This window comes from Chelonia mydas, chromosome 6, assembly GCF_015237465.2.
Source record: "Chelonia mydas isolate rCheMyd1 chromosome 6, rCheMyd1.pri.v2, whole genome shotgun sequence".
NCBI classification, from domain to species: Eukaryota; Metazoa; Chordata; order Testudines; family Cheloniidae; genus Chelonia; species Chelonia mydas.
In genome coordinates this window covers 12937377-12959063 of record NC_051246.2, presented here as the reverse complement: position 1 = coordinate 12959063, position 21687 = coordinate 12937377, and the positions used below count along the sequence as shown (strand labels likewise).

The 21687-nt window shown below is 48.7% G+C and overlaps 1 protein-coding gene across 1 annotated transcript in view; it reads left to right on the top strand.

Annotated features, from left to right (window-relative positions):
- LOC114021489 (zinc finger protein 616) overlaps positions 1–14902 on the top strand; it is a 39135-nt gene extending 24233 nt beyond the window's left edge. Inside the window, exons 6-10 of the mRNA XM_043548406.1 lie at positions 3877–4016; positions 4619–4745; positions 6510–6623; positions 8949–9038; positions 9640–14902. Coding sequence (XP_043404341.1) covers positions 3877–4016; positions 4619–4745; positions 6510–6623; positions 8949–9038; positions 9640–11081 — 1913 coding nt within the window. The 3' untranslated portion in view covers positions 11082–14902. The remainder of the gene's footprint in view (positions 1–3876; positions 4017–4618; positions 4746–6509; positions 6624–8948; positions 9039–9639) is intronic.
- Positions 14903–21687: the final 6785 nt, after the last annotated feature.

The window sequence follows — 21687 nt, the reverse complement described above, 5'->3', positions numbered from 1 at the left end:
AGATGGAGTCGGGCAAAGCTGACTGAGCAGCAATTGAACAGCAGCCACAGCAGTGATTTGACTTTTAAAAGAAAACAGCAACAGATTTATAGCGTAAGCTTAATATACTTTTAATTATGGTTTAGTGTATAGGGCAGTATATAGGGTTAGTATGTGTATGCTTTACATGTGTGTGTGTGTTTTAAGTATACTTACAGCAGCAGCTAGTGGGGACCACCCTAAGGGGGGCCACGTGACCTCCCCACGTTACCCATCCCCGCCCCATTCCTAGCCCGGGACCCCCACACTCTCCCCATCCTGTGTTTCTCCCCCCACTCCCCGGCCCCATCCTTCTTTATCCGAGGCTGGGGAGGTGTCCCAGGTCTGGCCCCTAAGCTCTGGTGGTGGACCGAGCAGCGCAGCTACACGGCTGCGTACTCTGGCCGGCCCTGCCCCTAGAGTTCAGGCAGCAGGCCGGGGGCAGCACATGGCCCTCAGTGCGACCCTTATGCGGCACCAGTGTATACATACATAAACTTTAAAGTAATTTAAGATCTCTTGTCAGCGATTTGTTGCAAACTGGCTACTTGCAATGAATTGCTTTGCTTAGAATCATTTGAACTATATCCTATTGTAGTTTATGTGCTCTTTAATTTGCAAGATTGGATTTGTGTCTCGGGGACACCATAATGGAAGATGCTTTAGCCAAACACAAGTTGTTGAGCTCCATAGAGGGGTAATACATTGAAATGTCATGGCCTGTGTTATGCAGATGACATAGATGATTGACTGGTCTCTTCTGGCCTTAATACCTATGAATTTCTGAAGCCCTTTCCTGATCCCTCTCCACATTCACCTTTACCAACTTTCCCCCTTCACATGGATGTTTGGTGCAGTAGTTGGTTGTGTCAAGTTTACAGACCAGGAGAACTTTTTACGGAGAGGCAGACACAGCACCAAATTATACAGGAACTAGCTGCAGTAATTGGTGAAGAAAATTCCCTTCTGCACAAGTGTCACATAATACAAACCTTTAGGAACAGGTAAATACAGGTGTCACTAGTGTTCAGCACTAACAACAAAAGCAGGAACTGGTTAGTTAAAATATTTGTGGTATAATAGCTAGCAGGTTTTTTGCTTATTTTACAGTTTCAGAATCAAAATTAACAAGTGCAACATATATCAACTGAGTAAATGTCATCTCATTAATGGCGAACCACACATCTTTTGCATTACACTGGAGGTTAAGTCCAATCACAGAAAAATTCTAAAATATGACCCTCGTCTATTTCCACCAGCAATTTCTGTGCATGATGGCAAGTAAGTTGAGAGACAACAAAATGCATTTGGGGTGTTATATTAAAGTACTGTACTGCATCTTTTCAGATACATGCATTGACTGTTCAGAAAAAGAAATATCCCAAGGGCAGATAAATCCTTTGCCTGCCCTTTCTTTAACTCCTTTCCATGTAACTTGGATATAAGATTAATAGTAAAAATAGTGTTCCAAATATTGATTAGTGCAGTAGAGAACATCAGCTTTTTCCACATCCTCTGTCACTATGTTGCCTCCCTCATTCAGTAAGGGGCCCACACTTTCCTTGACTTTCTTCTTGTTGCCCACATACCTGAAGAAACCCTTCTTGTTACTCTTAACATCTCTTGCTAGCTGCAACTCCAGGTATGATTTGGCCTTCCTGATTTCACTCCTGCATCCCCGAGCAATATTTTTATACTCTTCCCTGGTCATTTGTCCAATCTTCCACTTCTTGTAAGCTTCTTTTTTGTGTTGAAGATCAGCAAGGATTTCACTGTTAAGCCAAGCTGGTCGCCTGCCATATTTACTATTCTTTCTACACATCGGGATGGTTTGTCCCTGTAACCTCAATAAGGATTCTTTAAAATACAGCCAGCTCTCCTGGACTCCTTTCCCCCTCATGTTATTCTCCCAGAGGATCCTTTATATTAAAGTACTGTACTGCATCTTTTCAGATACATGCATTGACTGTTCAGAAAAAGAAATATCCCAAGGGCAGATAAATCCTTCGCCTGCCCTTTCTTTAACTCCTTTCCATGTAACTTGGATATAAGATTAATAGTAAAAATAGAGTTCCAAATATTGATTAGTTCAGTAAAGAACATCAAAGTGATTTGAATAAACATTAGCACTTATTAAAGCCAAGGTGCTGTCATTACAGGCACAAAACTGTTAGGATAACATACAACACTGGGAACCATTTTGTACGTTTCCAAAAAACTTGATCAAACCGAGCGTTGGCATTTCTGTGATGGAATTTTGGAAATTAAAAGGAAAGGAAGTGGAGTTATTATTGCACAGATGAAGAGTTCTCCAAGTAACTTGAAAAGTAAAGTGTACCAAGCCACACTACTACTGTGCAACTCTCACAGCAACATTAAAGCCTGGTTTAACTAGTGGTAGTGTGTGTGGGAATAGGGTTGTAATATCCCTTTAAGTTGTTTGTGAGCCCTCTGATGGTACTTACTGTGGTCCATGTTTTAGAAGACATCTGAAATCAGTCTGACCACAGTGTGCACTCAGCTAGGTCTTGTATGTTTATATATAAATAATAAACATGTTTTTGGGGGGCTGGTTGTGTCTGATAGTTTCTTCAAATAATTTTTGTTGTGTACCATGCAAAAGACATGACACAAATTATAACATTTTAGATATTTATAGAACTATGAAATAAGTTCTGATAAATTGAGCCCTTTTCTTGTTCTTAATTTGGCTAAGAAGGAAGCAGGGCTAGTCCTGCAGACTTCTTAAATTGTAACTGTTGTCCATATAAACTATGTGAAAACATTACATCTGCATCTGCCATAATTTGGTTGACTATTGCTTTTGTTTGATTTTTTTTTTCATACATGTGGTATGACTACTGTCAAATAGATACAGACTAGAAACTCGGGTATGATATTTGGCAGAGCGTAGCCCAGACACAGAATTTCACTTCTGGAAATTGTCTTCTGTTATCTTAATGGCACAAGTTACAATGCCCCCAAAAGTATTTTATTACTTACAGTCACTCACATCCCAGTTCCAGATCTGAACAATTATTAAATAATATATAGATTTACTGATAGACACTGTTATGAATCTCAATCCGTATTTATTCTGGTGAAATGTTTGAAAAGGCGTCTCTCACCCTGATGAATTACCAAGAAATGTTCTTTGCACCGGGGGGCTGGAACTCAGGGTGCTGGGAGTGCAGGTGCGGCAGCACCCCCAGGTTGAAGTGGTTTCCATCCTAAACAGGGTGTCCACCCCCCCATAACATTGGTGCGATACCCGCCTTTGCACAAGGGATGGGAGCCACCAACCCACAGGGAAGCGACTTCACCCCGTCTCCCCTAGTGGCTCCCCGGGCAACTCGCTTCCCCGACCGAGATGATTAAGGGTTAAACCCACAGAGCTCGGGGTCCTCCACAGCCTAGACAGGCCCAGGAATGACTGCGCGAGGGGGCGGGTGAAGGGAGGGACCTTCTCGTGCGCGCCGCGGAGACCCGGGGGCCGAGCGCGGCCCGAGCGGCGCGTGCGGGAGCGAGCCCCCTCTGCAGGCTGCAGCCCCGGCGCGCGGGGCGGTGAGCGGGGCCCGGGGAGGCGCAGCCAGAGGCGGCCGCGGGGGGAGGGAAGCGGCCGCAGAGGCTGCGAATCGCTGCCCGGGGGGGAGGCTGCTGGTGCCGGAGCCGAACCGCGCCTGGGACCGGAGCCACCCCCCGGGGGCCGGTCTGTGCAGCGGAGCCCGGCAGGGTCCGCGCCCCAGCCAGCGACAGCCCGACCGAGCCGCCCCAGCTCGCTGACGGGGGCAGGCGGGACCCTTCCCCGGGGAGGGGCTGCGGGGGCTGACGGGTTCTGACCCCTCCCCGGGGCTGGGGGGCGGTTCCGTTCGGTCGGTTCCTCTGGCCTGTGCCACGGGGGCTGGGACCGGCCCGCTCGGGACACCGGGCTCGGCGCCGGGCTGGGGCCGCTGCACACACCGGCGATGGGAGGCGCGGGGGGAGGCTGCGCTGAGTCCGTGGGTACCGCGGGGGGAAGGTTCCTTCTGTGAGCGCCCCATCGGGCAGCGTGCTGGGGATTCAGCCCGGGACCTCCAGCGCGACCAGCCTGGGCTGCTCCTGCTTGATGGGAAAAGGTGGAAAATAAATTGCATTGCATCATGGCTGGAGGGGCCGCAGTGCTACTCAGGTTTGGTCTGCCCAGCCCCCCAGCCTGGTGACAGAGGGTCAGGTGTGCAGACTAAATGTAAGTGGGGCTGTGACCTGGTGCACTGACTGACGTTTGGCCTGCCTGCTCCATCACGACAGAGGGTCCGGAGAAAGACGCCTCAGCAGTGGTGCAACTCTTTGTGACGGGATACAACACCCACAGCAGGGGGCCAGGCCCAGCTCTCCGCTCTCCGAGCCACCACTGTGTGGGGAGTCACAGACACAGAGAACACTGGCCATTACTTTTTGTACAATGCGACAAACCTGCACCCATAGCAATGGTACAAACTTTCATACCTCCCAGGGCCCTCCCAGTTCTATGGACCACTGTACGTCTGCCTCACCTGCAACAGCTATTCCTCTACCAGTGTGTAAACTTTGCCATGCTGAGTTGGGTTGTTTGTCCTTTCAGATGTCGCTGACGTTTGAGGATGTGGCCATGTATTTCTCCCCAGCGGAGTGGGCGCTGCTGGGCGAGGAGCAAAGACAACTTTACAAACACGTTATGTGGGAAAATTACCAGACTCTGGTCTCGTTAGGTGAGGAGCTGTGTCTGTAAGATCAGGGCCCCAGAGCACTGGGTGCTGCACAGAGACACAATAACTGAGATGGACCATTGGTGTGAGTGGTTGGGTGGAATGGTGTCGATTGGGTTTGATGGAGAGCTTCATGGGTATGGATGGACAGAGGCATGTTTACTTTATCAGAGCAGCCAGTTTCTGGGGAGACCAGGTGTGTGAGGTAATATCTTTTATTGGTCCAACTTATGTTGGTGAGTGTGAGAGCTTTTGAGTCACACAGAGCTCTTCTTCAGGTCTGGGAAAGGAAAGCTTCTGTTGGTGAGAGAGAGAAGTTGGTCCAGTAAAAGGTATTACCTCACCCACCTGGTCTCTCTAATATCCTGGGACTGATAGGTCAACAACTACACTGCATATCTTCAAGAGAAGATCCTTCCACGCATGGTCACTCGGGCTCCACAGTTTAAGGCAAGAGAATTCTGTCTCTTGTAGTTCCCTAGACTGAGCACATAAGCAGAAAAGGGCCGTGTGTTCTGCAGGCTACAGGATGAAAGGCCACCAACACCACAGTTAAGGTGAAAGACAGACTGGGTTCATCTAAGCTGGTATACAAGACCAACACCACGGCCGTGGTTTGCCTGGGTCAGTTGACTCAGGACGTGGGACTCAGGCTGGAGGGCTAAAAATTGCAGTGTATATGTTCATACTTGGGTTGGAGCTTGGGCTCTGGGACCAGGGCCATCACTAGCCATTCTAGGGTCCTACGCAGCCCCCCCTACGCAGGGTGTGCGTTTGGGGCCCCAGGCCTCCGCAGGGGCGTGGGGAGGCTGGCCCCAGGCCTCCACGGGGGGGGTCTTATCTTGGGGGACAGGGGGGAACTGCCCTCCAGCACTCACCAGTGGCGCGGCTGGGGCCAGGTTGCTGCCCTTCCTGCCGCCGGTCGGTGCTTCCTTGTTGCAGTCCTCAGGGGAGTGGACGCGCAGTGGGTGTGGAGCAGGGGCGGGGGCTTTGGTGAAGGGGTGGAGTGGGGGAGGGACTGGGGCAGAGCAGGGGTGGGGGCTTTGGGGAAGGGTTGGAGTGGGGACAGAGCTGGGGTGGGAAGAGGCGGGGCGGAGCATGGGCGGGGGCCATGGGGAAAGGGTGGAGTGGGGATGGGGCTGGGGTGGAGCAGGGAGGAAGAGGCCGGCTTGGGGCAGAGCATGGGTGTGGGAAGAAGCAGAGCAGGGGCTGGAGCAGCATGCAGCTGCATAGGGCACCAGCAAATTTGGTGCCCCAAATTTCCGGGTGCCCTACGCAGCTGCGTACTTTGCGTATAGGTAGGAACGGCCCTGTCTTGGACCCTCCCTCCAAATATTCACTCAGCAATTTTGCAGTCCCACAGACCAAGCCCCTCAAGCCCAAGTCATCTGATCCAGGCCAGGCAGAGGTGTTTAATTCCTATGTAAACGTATCCACAGGAGGGAGAGGGGTGCTGGGCCATATTAGAGTAACTTTCCTAGGACAAGGAGAAATATCCAGCTTTTGCCACGTGTTCCACCCAATCCCTTCAGACACCGCTTTCCTCTCCAGCTCCCCTTTCCACAGGTGCCAGGTTGTTTGCAGCTCAATATCCCGCCACTGCCGGGCACCAGGAGTTTTGACCATAAGCTGCAGTTCATGTTTCCATGGAAAACAATTGCCTATTAGCCTTCACAATTAGCTCATAGCCTAATTGGCACAAACATTGCATATGGAGCTGCACAATGTTCTTAGAAGTTCTTAGGGGTGATGCTTTTCTCTAAACAGGAATCCAAACCCCCAAGCCAGTGGTGATCTCCAGCATAGAGCGAGGGGAAGAGCTTTGTGTCCAGGGTCCCACAGAAGATGAAGATGAGGACGTCCTGAGTGGCACCCGCCCAGGTGAGGAAGGAGTTAAAGTGTTGTGCAGGGAACAAATGATAGCTTAAAGGCAGCTGGAATCCTGATACATTTTGGCCAAAGTGACAATACATCCGGGAATGATAATTTTTAGTCTAATGTTGTAAGGCTTTTTTAGAACAGTATCACATTTTCAGCTCTCATTCAATTCATGATCCATTGTAATCACCACATTGTTTTCTGATGCACTGCTGCCAAGCCAGTTATTCCCCATTTTCTATTGTGCATTTCATTTTTCCTTCCTAGGTGAACTATTTTGAACTTGTTTCTTCAGTTTCACCTGGTTGATTTCAGACCAATTCTCCAGTTTGTCAACATCATTTAGAAATCTAATCCTGTCCACCAAAGTGTTTGTAATCCTTCCCTGGCTTTCTGAATCGCTGGCCAAGCAGCACTTGGGAATCTCCCTTCCGAGTTCAGGCCCAGTTTTGTAAGGACCCAACATTGTTCCATTGCTTTTTTGGGCTCTGAATTGACATTAATAAGGGATTTCATTATTACTCTCCAGGACTGGTTGGGAGGCAACATCATGTTGTGGGAGTGAGGAGACCTGGATTCTATTCCTCATTCTGCCACTGAGCTGCTGGCAGACCTTGGACAATGTTGTATTAATTCATATAGACTACATGGGGCCAGAGAGACAAAGGTGTTAATATGACACTGTTATGGCTAACATTAAAGAGTGTTAAATAAGGTTTGGGGTTTGGAATACAGAGACAGATACCTGCGTAGTACCGTGGAGAATACCATGAAAAATTCTTTCTATTCTTTTATTAAAGATACAGAAAAAGAAGGAAAAAGAGTTAAGGCATTTGAAATGTCAGGTATGACCTAAGAACTTTTATTTTGACAATGTCCCTTGTTTCCTTTCCCTTTACCCGGACAAATTCTTCAGACAAAAGGCCTCTGTTTGAAAGTCTTTTTGATGGTATTAAAGATGGTAGTAACTGTCCTTTTGGGGAAAAGAGAAACAGCTAGTTGAAATGTGCTGGAGCTGATGTTGATATCATAAAAATCCGATCTTGTTTCCTGGAAGACAAAAGAAGATAAACCCACTCAAGACTGAAGAGAAAAGAACAGCATGGATAGAACATGTGGCTTCTGGCTTGGGTTTACTCTTACTTGCCGCTTCATGGCTGGAGAAACACAGGCATGGCACACGGTCTGATCAGCCAATTGGAGACCTGCCTGGCAAACCTGTCAAGCGTTAGTCTGTTGTGGACAATGCGTTTGGCTGCCTCTTTGATCATGGGCTTACAGCAAGGTTGCAAACTATGACAGTTTTGGCCAGCTAAGCCAGACTCTTATTTTCTAGAAGACAAAGGGAGAAGAATAAGAAAGAGAAGAAATATGGAGGGGAATGGAAAGAATTCATGAGGGTCAAGAGGGATGGGGACAAAATCTCACATTCCAGGTGATTTTGGGGAGTTAGCCAGAACTGGTAACCATGGCAATATCCTCCAGATCCCTTTCTCTGGTGCATTCTTGTTAAGACATCTTTTAGGATTAGGATGAAGAAGATCTGGGGTCGCAAAAGAGGATCAGGGTGGCATCATGATGGTATCGCTCACTGCAGCAATTGTTGGCATGCTCTTGCTGTTGCTGTTTTTTCAGTCAGCAAGGGTTGCATTCAGTCTCGCTCCTTTATTTTCCCCCGAAAGTGTTTTCTTTTGAGAAACACCAAAAAGAAGTAATGGGCAAAATAGCCCAGCCCCTCACTGTTTTTCTGTCAGTTAGGCCTAAATTCTAACTCAGTCATTTTGGTTCGTTAATATCCAGTTCCACACTTCTCTTGTTTACCACCATCATTTTAACACTGTACTTGAATTGCATTATAGGCCTTTTATATTTGGACTAATTCTGTCATCTTGTTTATATTTTGCACCTTTTCCCATCAACATTTATTCTCACAGCATATTGTAACACTTTATAAACTTTCTCACAGTTTTTACAATTAAAGTGCCAATTAGGGTAAATTTGTGGGCCCAATTATTAAAACAGCAAGTTATTCCTTTGACTCAGGTTCTCTCCCACCCTTTCTGTATTTAGTATATAAGCTCTACAACATCAGGGCGATCTCTCTGTAATTTTGTGCAGCACCTGGTGCTATGGAACCAAGATCTCAGTTATGCTACCACAGTACAAAGAAACTGTCAAGTCCCAAATAGCTTCCCTTCTTGTGCATTGTGGAACCCACTGTCCAAGTGACCATAAATGAGTAATTTACAGTGCAGGGGAAAGGGCTTCCCTCAGTGATATTAATTCGATCTATGTGCTGTCAACCAAAGACCTTTTGTCTTGGTGCAGGTTTTCCAGATACAGAAGAGACCTGGGACTGGTCAGCAATTGAAAGCTCCTTGGGCTTCTTCCTCACACAAAGCTCTTCCCCTAGAACAGGTAGGGAAGCAGCTCTGCCCTTTGAACTAGTGGGAGCCAGAGAGCTCATTTCAGGACTCGTCCATCAGCTGCAAACTCTCCCCTCACAGAGCATTACAACAGGGATTGAAGCCCAAACACGAGAAGTGCTACAGCTCCTCACCCTGACATCCCTCTAGGAACACCATCTCTCCCCTTACGCAGATTCCCCCAGTCTCTTCCCCCTCCCCCATTTTCCAAAGAACATGGACTCATTGGGATCCCATCACAGTGTGAGTGTTCCGTGTGTGTCCCTCGGGAGAGGGGTGTCAGTGCTGGTGTGTAGTGATGCTGTTCTCCCCAGTGAGATGGGCCTCAGAGTAGGTAGAGAATTGGGGGGGGGCTGATTTTCACATTGACTTGGAGGACTGTTATCAGGGCCTATGGGACACTGACCTTCTCCTCCTTTCCCAGTGCTTGGGCCCCTGGAAGTTTGGCCTCTTACACTGAAGTGCCAAGGGTCAGCCCTGTTCTGAGGGGAGGGGTGTGGCACTTTCTCAGGCACATCCCCCTGCTGGGAATATTAGTGGTTCCCTTTGTGAGCAGCACAAGAAATAACATTTGGATTCTCTTCCCCACCAAGCAGGGGCGAGGAACCTGAGCAGGGCTGAGGGGCAGACTCCTGAGGAAGGGCGTGGCAACCTGGAGCCACTCAGGCCTTTCCCAGGGACATCAGGGAAGAAGCATTCCAAGAAATCTGAGCGGGGGAGACCCCACAAGAGGCAGTGCAGGCTCCAAAGGCAGAGGAAAAATCTGATCAGGAACAAGCCAGCAACCTCAAGAGGCCATCAGAGGAGATCCAGGCCATATCTAAAGCCTCTTGCAGAGGTTAAAGCTGAGCCCAGAAAGAGCCTATTTACCTGTCGTGTGTGCAGAGAAGAATTCAAGGTGCAAAGAGATCTGATAAGCCACCACTGGATGGTTCATAGGAGACAGGAACTGTATCACTGTAGCGAGTGCGGGGAGAGCTTTAGGAGAAAGAAGGAGTTCAGAGCACATGGGAAAGCTCACAGAAAGAAGAGAGACCATCCCTGTTCTGAATGTGGGAAGATATTCCACAAGTTATCATATCTCACTGCCCACCAGAGAATACATACAGGAGAGAGACCCTATTGCTGTGCTGAATGTGGAAAAAGATTCTTCCATATATCAGCACTTAACATCCACAAGAGAGTCCACTCAGGAGAGAGACCCTATGCCTGCCCTGAGTGTGGAAAGCGATTTATGGATTCATCAACATTTCGTAATCATCAGGCAATCCACTCAGAAAAGAGACCCCATCGCTGTAACCAATGTGGGAAAGGCTTCAAAGTTATATCAAGTCTTACTAGACACCTGAAAATCCACAGCGAAGAGAGACCGTTCTTGTGCCATGAGTGTGGGAAAAAATTTTGTCTACGAGAACATCTGATCAGACATCAGAGGATCCACACTGGAGAGCAGCCCTATTGCTGTGCTGAGTGTGGGAAAAAATTCAGTCTCCTTCAAAGTCTCAGGAGACACCAGGAAACCCACAATATGGGGAGACTCCATCGCTGTGCTGAGTGTGGGAAAATATTCCGTCATCCAGACAGTCTCTCTAGACACCAGGGAGTCCACACTGGGAAACTCCATCGCTGCACTGACTGTGGAAAAGGCTTTGTCTATATACATCATCTCAAGAGCCACCAGAGAATCCACACTGGAGAGAAACCCTATTGTTGCACTGAGTGCGGGAAAAGTTTCACCCAATTGTCAGGCCTCACCAACCACCTGAGAATCCATTCAGGAGAGCGACCCTATCCCTGCACGCAGTGTGGGAAGCGCTTTGCTCACTCATCATCTCTCACTGAACATCTGAAAATCCATTCAGGAGAGCGACCATATTCCTGCATTCAATGTGGGAAGCACTTTGCTCGCTCATCGTCTCTTACTCAGCATCAGAGAACCCACCCAGGAGAGCGACCATATTCCTGCACTCAGTGTGGGAAGCGCTTTGCTCGCTCATCATATCTTACTAAACACCAGAGCACCCACTCAGAATAGAGATGCCTGACCCTTGTGTTTGATGGAGGGGAACCTCTTCAATCTCTCACTTCACCCTGTTCCCAAAGCCTGTAAAAGAAAGACAACTTGCTCCCACTCTGAAATGTTCCCACCTCTTCTGTAAGCAGACATGAGTTTAGGTGCTGGGTTTGTTAAAATAATTTGTATGGTCCTGGAGATGGGAGCATTTAAGCCAAGAGGTACTGAAACATTCCATTGTGGGCATTATGGGCTGCAGCTAAGAGAGATGACTGGAGCCAAGACTGCACTTTGGAGGCCGTGGTTTATCACAAGCCGTTTGTGCACTGCGGCTCCCATCCTCTCAGGCTCCACCAATTGAAGTAATTGTTTTATTTCTTCTGGGATTTTTCTGTTTGGAAAAAGGAATAATGGGTAAAGATTCTGGCAGAGACTGAAAAGGAGCTTTCGTCTCCATAGTTAATGAAAGGTTGTGACATCCCTTGTGTGCCCCTCATAGTACTGAATCAAAAGGAAGGTTGTTTTGATTTGGCTTTGAGAGAAAATTATGAATCAAGCTGTCTTAGTAGTTGGCTTCATGCAGAATGCAGCCAGGGTCCTGTCTTCACACCTAATTGCCTGGCAAGCAATACCAGCTAGGACCGGAAGGTTGGAGATCGGAGTTTCCGGATAAACAAACAGCATGCCATTTGGTTATGGCCTGCCTTCTTTATCATCTTGATGGTACGTGCAAATGCTTGACATCTATGGATGCTGCTGTCATGATCAGGGTTGACTACATCACTTACCCATCATCTGATTCATTGTGCCATCAGAAGTCATCCACCAAAAAAAAGGCAAGGGCAGGGATGAGAGATGTCAGTTACTTCCTATTATAATGGCTTTTTTTTTTTTAATAACTCAAATTTGTGTTCCTGGATGAGTTAGTGGCACTGTAATGCCACCTAGGGCTTGTCTACACTAGGGCTTATCACTTACCAGAACACTCATCCACATCCCTGCATGATGTAAAATATACTATCCTAAGCACTGGTGTAAACTGAGCTATGTTGATGGGAGAGTTTCCCTGCCAACATAGCCATCGCCTGTCATAGAGGTGGAGGTGTTCTGCTGACAGGCAAGCTCTCTCCCATTGGGTTAGAGCGTCTTGAATGATAGCTTGGTGTCTTGAACACTAGTGGGAGCTGTTGCACTTAGGGCTTGTCTACACTACCCGCTATCTCAGCGGGCAGCAATCGATCCAGAGGAGGTCGACACCAGTACACCACCAGAACGAGGAGCGCAAGTGCAGTTGATGAGAGTTACCGCGGTGTCAACTTCAGCTACGCTATTCACATAGTTGAAGTTGCGGTATCTTAGATCAACCCTGCGTGGTAGTGTAGACAAGCCTTGACAGGTACCCGGATCTCAGCCTTGACACCAAGTGGCAAGGAGTGCAGGAAAATCTCTCTGGGCAACTTTGCTCTGCTTTGCAGGCTGGGACTCAGGTTTGCCGCTTGTTGTAGGTGTTTTCTGTAAACAACTCTTGGAGTTGCAGTCCCAGCCCAGAGTGTGACATGGGTATGAAACATCTAGGGGTCATGGGGCAGGGACAGAGGTGGGATCCTGCATGGGAACAGGGAGCCCAGAGAGCATTGTTTCAGGAGAGAGATTCCTAAATAGAGAGGGAGAGATATTAGTCCCAGCAACATCCACAGTTCAAACTGAGCAGCAGTACTGGGCCATTGTCTCCCCATTCCTTAAGTTGGGGTAATTTGTGGCCATTCTTCTCTGTCAGAGGGCGATGATGAGATGGGACTTTATATCACTGTTGTCTCGTCATTCCTGGAGGGAGTAAAATAATACAAGAGAAATATGAGTCTGAAATGGCTGCACTGCCGTGTGTGTAAGTGAAGATCTGCAATCTTCCCTGCAGTGCTGACTTTATGTTCCAGTCACTCCTGGGAGATGATGTTGGGGAGAAGCAGCCATCCTGCCTTTCTTTCTGGAGCTGGTTATGCCAGCTGCAGTTCAGCTCAGTTGTAATCTGCTTTTAACCATTATTTCTACTGAAGAAATGGGGGTGTAAGAACTCTGAAAGAGTTAAAATCATCCAGAAAACTCTGTGCTCATGCTAAGCTTTATTGTACAAATTTACTAGTAGTTCAGTTTGTTCTAACCTTTGTTCATTGTATATGCGACATCTGTCAGACGCAAAATGTATGCTCTGTTAAGGTTTGCTAAATATGAACTGTGTGCTAGGTACAGTTGGTGCAAATATTTCTATGGTTTTATGCTACTTGTGTGCTGTGGTTTACTACCAGCTAAACTGTTGTGTGCATAATTAGATAAGAAAAGGTGTGTAAGGTCTGCGGAATCTGGAATTTTCTGTCTTGTAAATGAGGAGAATACAAATATGAGCAAAACTGAGCTCATAGTTTAGAACAGAGTGAAGAGGTATCTGCTGCAAAACATTTCTCCAGAGTGAGTACATAGTTACCTTTTTGTATTACTGTGACAGTAAAAGAATAAGTGGACACAAATCCGATATCAGGAATTACAACATTCAAAAACCAGTCGGAGAACACTTCAGTCTCTCTGGTCACTCGATTACAGACCTAAAAGTCGCAATTCTTCAACAAAAAAACTTCAAAAACAGACTCTAACGAGAGACTGCTGAATTGGAATTAATTTGCAAACTGGACACCATTAAATTAGGCTTGAATAAAGACTGGGAGTGAATGTGTCATTACACAAAGTAAAACTATTTCCCCATGTTTATTTTTTCCCCCTACTGTTTCTTATACGTTCTTGTCAACTGCTGGAAATGGCCCACCTTGATTATCACTACAAACGGTGTTTTTTTTCTCTCTCCTGCTGGTAATAGCTCACCTTACCTGATCACTCTCTTTACAGTGTGTATGCTAACACCCACTGTTTCATGTTCTCTGTGTATATAAAATCTCTGCACTGTATTTTCCACTGCATGCATCCAGTGAAGTGAGCTGTAGCTCACGAAAGCTTATGCTCAAATAAATTGGTTAGTCTCTAAGGTGCCACAAGTTCTCCTTTTCTTTTTGCGGATACAGACTAACACGGCTGCTACTCTGAAACCTGTGACAGTCTGTACCTCTATGTTCACCCCTCCTCAGGTTAATGATCAATTTTGTACAAAGTATGCCTTTTGAAGTATTATTAGAAAACTCATAATGTGCTGAACATTGTTGTCTTGTGAAAATATGGGAGGCAACATTCTATGTAAAGTTATATGATTCTACTGTATGATGTTACTTAGACATGTCGTAGTTCTAGAGAAAACCCACAGACCAGTTCCTCAGAGACAAAAAGGCAGACTGACCCCTCAGCCAAATATTAGCTGAATCGAATGGACTTTTACCTGGTAAAGTGGCTGTTATTTGGCTAGGGGAAAGGGTGTGAGTGAGAAATCTGCATTTTAACAAAGGAACAGCTTAAGATTTCTGTCTAGACAGACCGTATGTCTCCTAAAACTTGGCTGGGGATGGTTCTTTCATAAGAGAATGAACTATAAGAAAGGGGAAGAGGTGCCCCCGAATAGTCTTCTCTTTCTCTCTGCTCATGGCATCAATGACACCTGAAAGACAAAGAAAGTAACACCTCACCTGGGGAGGGTCCCAAGCTGAAAGGATTCCCGCCAATAAAACTAATACAATAGGTGGTGAGAGAGACTTTTGCTTTGAATCCATTTAGCTAGTTACTTTAGATATTAGTTGTGTTTTACCTTTTATTTTATAACTAATCCTGACTTTTATGCCTCATTACTTGTAATCACTTATAATCTTTTTTCTGTAGCTAATAAACTTGTTTTATTGTTTCATCTAAAACAGTGTGTTTGGATTGAAGGGTTTGAGAAACTTCATTTGAGACCAGGATTTGTGCCTATCATTTTCTGTTAATAAAATGATGGAGTTTATATGAGCTTGTATTGTCCAGAAGAAGGCTGGACAGGACCATGTGTTAGATTTCTGGGGGAAAGTCTGGAACTAGGAATTGGCTGGTGTTGCTCTGCAGTGTAATTCAGGAGTCACTGGCTATAGGCCCCATACAGTGTTGCTGGGAGTAATTTACATGCTGGAGGCTGTGAGAGCAAACCAGGAGTGGTTGCTTTCACAGCTAAGCAGTGTAAAAGGCACCCCTGGTTGGAGACCAGATGGGATACAGCTGTTCAACATTCTGGATGGAACCATGGTTAAAGTCACAATTCTACTGACTTCATTTCCAATCAGTAAATCAGTTGAGTCTGGTTACCTGACATTTCGGCTCACTGTCAAACCCCAAAGTGAATAGGAGTTATTGTGCCTCTCTCTCCTGCTGGTGAACCTGAGCTGTGCTGTGACTAACCCGCCTGAGGACTACATGTTAGCTAAACAATTTGCCAGCCCCAAATAGTTAAAACTCATGAGACTGTTCTAAAAAAAGGGAAGTTGGAGGTTTTTACTTGCTTTAGGTTTCTGAGCTGCGAAGGTGCACTGGTTTCATGTTTTCAAGGTTTCAGCCAATCATAACCTCTCCACAGACCCCTTACACGACAACCTTTATACAATAGTCGCTGCAAATGTATAACAGTGGTCTCAACAGTGATCTATAGAGTTACAGATTATGTCAGTAACATCACAGGAGGTGACACGGCATCAGTGAGACTGACATTGGAATACGGCCTCCAGCTTTGGTGTCCTCATTTGAAAAAGATGTTGTGAAATTGGAGCTGGGGCAGCAAAGAGCCACCAAATGTTCTGTGGGCTGGAGAAAAACGCCTTCTCGTGAGCTATTGAAAGAGCTCAACCTGGTCAGCTTATCAAAAGGAGATTGAAAGGGGTCTTCATTGAAGTGTTGAAGTGCCTTAATAGAGAGAAGCTATTGGTTATTAAAGGGCTCTTTAATCTAGCAGAGAAAGGCATAACAAGACCCAATGGCTGGACGGTGAAAAGAGACAAATTGATATTACAAATAAGGCACAGATATTCAACAGCGAGGATGATTCACCACAGGAACAAGGTACCAAGGAAAGTGGTGGATTCTCCATCTCTTGATGTCATTTAATGAAGAGTAGATCCTTTCTGGAATGTGTTTGCCCAACAAGTAGCTATTGTGTCATACAGGAGGCCTGTGATACGCAGGGGGTCAGATTAGATGCTCTAATGGTCTCTCCTGGCCACAAAGTCTACCAATTTCTGAAAAACTGAGTGGAGCATTGGGAGCAGTGTCTGATGTTTTACTGTCTAGCCGGCTTGCTTCCGAGAATGAACACTCCTTGAGTGGGGTGATCCACAGGAAGTAGCTCAAACCTCCAAAGTGCCTGGCCAGCGGCAGGACATTAGCACAGCAAGGGAGGGGTGTGGCAGTGACATCACAAAGGCCTTTTGCAGGACCTCAGACTATTGGTTCAAGGTGGTGAGGAGGTGGTGACCTCACAGAGAGATGCTGACATCAGCCAGGCAGGACAGGGGCGAGGGGCCAGGGAAACCTCACAGACCCGTGTGGCTTTGCTTCAGCAAGTCTTCTTCTCGAGGTCTCTCTTTGAGGACTGAGAGAGTATTAGGGTTCACATATGTGAGCGGAGGAGGAACCTCTTTTGAGTTTTCTCCTTTCCTTTTAATGATTTGACTAGAAAACAGACGTCCCTGTTTAGAAGGTAAGAGCCTCCTCAAAGTTTGAAACCTGCTCAGTCTGATCCATCTGGTGACAGCTGAATTTTAGGCGTGGAAAACACGAGTTTAAGGAGGCAGAATTTTGTTCTGCACCTAGAATTTTGTCCCGTAGAATCACTGGGGACATTAGGGTTTGTCCTTTTGGTTTCACCTTCTCCTCCATCCCTCCCTCCTTTCTCTTCTTCTCTTGCTTCTTTTGTCCTTTCTCCTGTTCCCCTCCCAACACCAGGAGGTGTAGGGGGATCAGTGTGTGTGTGTCATGGGCGAATGCTCTGCAGCTCCCATTGTGAGAGGTCCCCCCACAAATGTGGGGCTGAAATAGTGCTCGGGCAGTGATCCCCACCAGTGACCTGGGCCATCCTTTGGGCTCTCTGGTGAGAACCCTCAGCCTCCCGTCCTCAGTCTCTACCCTGATTGCCTAAGCAGGGGGTTATTGACAGGGAGGAGACTCAGGTCCTTGTTGTTCTCTTTTAAGACCAAGTAAATAAGTCATAACCAGTCATAGGTTGGACGAATTTTGCTGCTTCTCTGCCTTAATTGTCTCTGAGCAGTTCATGATTCTCTCTAACATTCCAGTTCTCCTAAAATACTTGCTGAATAATTCCTGTGTAGTGTTGTTGGTCTGGAGCTCATTTGAGAACACTTTATTCAGGTCATTCAATGTATGAAATTCAAGATCCGATGGTTAGTTTGAAAATCAGGGCTCTTGGGTCCTATTCCCAACTCTGCCACTGACTGGCTGTGTGACCTAAGACAAGTCAATTCTCCTTTCTCAGCCTTAGCATCTTCTTTCAAGTAGGGATAATAATGATCCGGTCCTACCTACCTCATAGTGGGTGGAGGATGGGGATCCATTGGAGAGTGTCACTAGGAGTAGTGCATAATATGAGGTGTCCTATCACATGTACTCAGATCAGATTATGACATCATAGAATAGCTGATATTCTATTTTATTGGTATGTTTTTATTTTGAAATTGTTAAGAGCAGCAACTACTTAGCTCAGACTGAAGCATCTCCTCTTTGTGTGCGACGAGACAATTTAACACATTGTGAGAAACAGGAGGTGCTTTTGTTTTGCAACAAAATATTTTTTCAAAGAACTTTCATCCCACTTGTTATGATTTCAAGAAACAAACTGGTGTAGTCTGAATGGGATTTTCTGACAGAAGTGGTTTCAGTGAAATTTCCCCACCATCTCGATTCCTGGGCTCTATCCCTGCCTCAGGGGGTGGGGTGGGGGAGTTGTTGTCCATTAGAACAGGAGTCAGGACTGGTGGCTTCTCTTTCTGGCTCTGCCACCGCCTTGCTGTGTAGGCCCTTGGGTAGGTCACTTTCCTTCTCCGTACCTCAGGCTCCTCCCCATCTGTGCAATGGGAACAGGGACAATTCTCTAACTCTGGGCAGTCGTGAGCCTGAGTGAGAGAAGGGGCATTAAAGCCCTCTGTGAAGGAGAGAGGGGAGTTTCACGGTGTTTAGCACCAAGGAATGCTAAAGTTTGCTAAAATGTCTAGTGTGTGGAAACAAGAAATGTTTGGGGCCAAATTTTGTAACCATTGCCTTGTTTAAAGCCCATTCAGGGATGTGAGTCCCTGTCTTTTAGGTATCTGGGGTTCTTTGCCAGCAGGAGAGAAGAGGTTCCTGCCTCCATTTTTGTGGCCTTAACACACCAGGTGCTGTGCCCCAGTTCTCGTCTGAGATCCCTGAAAAAGAACATCTTCCCATCCATTAACAAGACAGGACCTATCTTTGAAAGGGGAACAAAGAGAACCCTGGGACTTACCGACTAGCTAGCCTCACTTCCATAGCTGGAAAGATACTGGAATATGTTCTTAAACAATCAGTTTGTCAGCACCTACAGGATAATTTGGTTCTTAAGACTAGCGAGCATGGATTTGTCAAGAACAAATCATTCCAAACCAATCCTGTTTCCTTCTTTGGCAGGGTTACGGGCCTGGTGGAGGTGGGTAAACAGTAGATGTGATCTATCTTGGTGTTACTAAGGCTTTTGACACAGTCCCATAGGACATTCTCACAAGCAAACGAGGGAAATGTGGTTGAGATGCAATTAGTGTAATGTGGGCAGGGCCGGCTCCAGGCACCAGCTTTCCAAGCAGCTGCTTGGGGCACCATTCAAAACGGGGCAGCAATCTGTGTCTCGCGGCAGCAATTCGGCGGCAGCCCCGCCACTCTTCCCACTGCAGCGGCTTTTCGGCGGCAGTTTCGCTGCTCTTCCGGGTGCTGCAGCACTTTGGTGGCAGCTCCGCCACTCTTGCTGTGGTGGCAATTTGGCGGCGACTGCTTGGGGTGGCAAAATGGGTAGAGCCGCCCCGAATGTGGGTGCAGAGCTGGTTGAAAGCCCATACTCCAAGAGCCCTTCTCCATGTTTAGCTGTCCAACAGAGAGAGTGTATCTAGTGGGTCTGGCAGGGATCAGCAGTGGGGCTCCCAGCCCTTCCCTTGTGGGAGACTGTTCCCTAGGCTGAGAGTCTCTGAGCTGGGCCAGACCCTGTGAGTTGCTGAGCATGGAAATCAATGGGAAATGAGGGGGTCCTGACCTTGCTATGCCTGGGGAATGGTTTCCCAGGAGAAGTCCGGACTCCTGAGTTCTGTTCCTTCTCTAGCCTGTGGGGCGGGTGGGAGGGGGGAGAAGTGTGGCCTGGGATGGCAGGAGGGAGCTGCTTGTCCAAAGTGACCGATGGTCTTTGTGACTGACCCCAGCGCTCGAAAAGGGGGAGACTCCCCGGTTATTGCAGCACCAGGGATGACGAGGGGGAACGTTGTGAGCAGACTATGCAATGAACTCCTGCTTGCACTCCCTGCACCCTTTGGGGGGGAGGAAGAGCTGCTCTGGCTGGGGCATGGATGGGGAGGGACAAAAAAGGCTGGTTAGTGAGAGGCTGCCTTGACCCCAGACTCACGCCTACTCCCCGCTTGGTTCCAGGAAGGCCAGGCTCCTGAGGATGTTCAGGAAGAAGGCTCTGCAGGTGGCCCCAGAGCCTGAGGGAAGTAGCTGCCCATCTTCCCCAGGAGCAGAGCGGCCCCTCCGTCCCCGCTGGTGGGGAAGGAGCCCCAAGCCGGGCCAGGAGGTGGAAGTGCCCAGCCTTCAGGCAGGGGAAACCCGCTCCTGGCGCAGGCGCCGAGGTGGGAGAGGCAGTGGCCAGGCCAAAATGGAGCTGAGCCAGGATGCGTCTGGGCAGGCAGGACCCAGCCCAGGAGCTGAACCGGGCAGGGTGGCTCTGGGGCTTGTTGTGTGGGCAGCAGCGGCCCTAGGAGCCCAGCCCTGATTTCCAGCAGGAGGCACCCCCCTGCCCGGTCCCTGAGGACCTTCCAGCCTTCTCAGGGCAGGAGGTGGAGGATCCCTGTCCCAGCACCAGCAGCTCGGCCTGCTCCCCATGGGACAGCAGCAGCGCCTGGGACTCGGGCAGCAGCGAGGCCGATGGACGCTTCTGCTTTGTTCCAGGTGAGGAGCCAGGCTGGGCTCAGGGAGGGGTGAGGAGGGGCCTGCGAAGACCCTGTGCCCAGGCCCTCGACCAGTCCTATGGGGGTGGATCCCCAGACCAGGTGTCTGGCCTGAGCCACGTGAACCCCACTGACACTAGATGCTGCCACTTTGGTCCTTGGTGCTCCATTGGGCAGGGAGGCAGGAGGGCAGGTGGAGAGGCACCTCCCAGGGAGTCCAGGACAGTTTGGGGGGGTCCCTTTGCTATGGGCTCCTGAAGGAGATGGGGGCTGAAGGCATCCCTGAGATGGGGGAGTGTGGGGCCCGATCTGCCCTAGGTGGGAAGGGGGCACATTGCCCCACCATGCCCCTGTCTTTACCCTGAGTGGCAGCAGGAGTCATCCTGTCCCCTTCTCTCCCTGGTGCAGGGACCGCCAGGGACTCAGAGGACGATGAGAAGGAGGAAAGGGTGGACGTGGTCACAGAGGAGGCTGCTCTCAAAAACATCCGAGAGCAGCTCCAGGGCTGAGAAAAGGTACAAACGTCCCCCAGCTGTGCTAGAACCGAGATTGTCCTGCTCCTTCCCAGCGTCCCAACCCCCTGCAGAGGGTCTTGGCCCTCATGAGCCACCACCCCTAATGGGGACCTTTTTCCTCCATGATCTAGGACCCCCAAGATAGGGGTGTTTGTCCCACACCACCCGGGGTCTCCTCCCCCACAGGCACTGTCCCAGTTCCTGACCCTGCTTGTGTAGGAGTCGTGGGGGATTTGAACAATGGGCGGGTCCCCAGTATCCCCCATTCAGGCCTAAGTCCTGGAGCTGGTGTGGCTGGGGCAGGGAGGTCCCTGGCTAACTGGCTCTCTCTCCCCTAACCCCACTCCTGGTGGGTGCAGGATGAGGCCCAGCAGCTCCTGTTCCTGCACGCCATCAACCCCGCATGTCTCACTGCACAGCAGAGAGGGCAGGACACACTGGCGCCGCTCTGCTGCAAGGCGGCTGTGGTGGAGAGGATTGTGGTGAGCGAGACAGGGCGCCAGCAGCTGGAGGATGGACAGAGACATGGGAGGGGCAGGGGGTCTCTGCGGGCCAATGGTTGGGGGATGGCTGGTGCTGGAGGGGCAGCTGTGGGCAGGGATTGCTGGGGCTGAAGCTTGGCAGAAGAGACGGGAGAAATAGTGGGCAGGAATCGGAGGAGTGGGAGGCAGGTGGGGGGATCCTGCTGGCTGTGTGGGGTGCTGGCTGTGTAATCTCCTCATTGGGAAGTGTCAGTGAGGCCCAAATCTAACACTCTCCTTTGCGTCTCACAGGACCTCATTGATGAGCTTCCAGATGGCTCTCCACCCAGGGCAATCCTGGCCAACTCCGTGACTGCTGTGGGCAACCTCAGGTACCTAGACCCTCTTGCCCGGTTCCCCTAACCCTGGTGCTGCTCAGGCCCATGACTGGGAGTCACTGCCCCTCCCACTCCCAGGTCACCTCCCTGGGGTGCCTCCTCTGGCAGAGGTGGCAGAAAGGTTCACT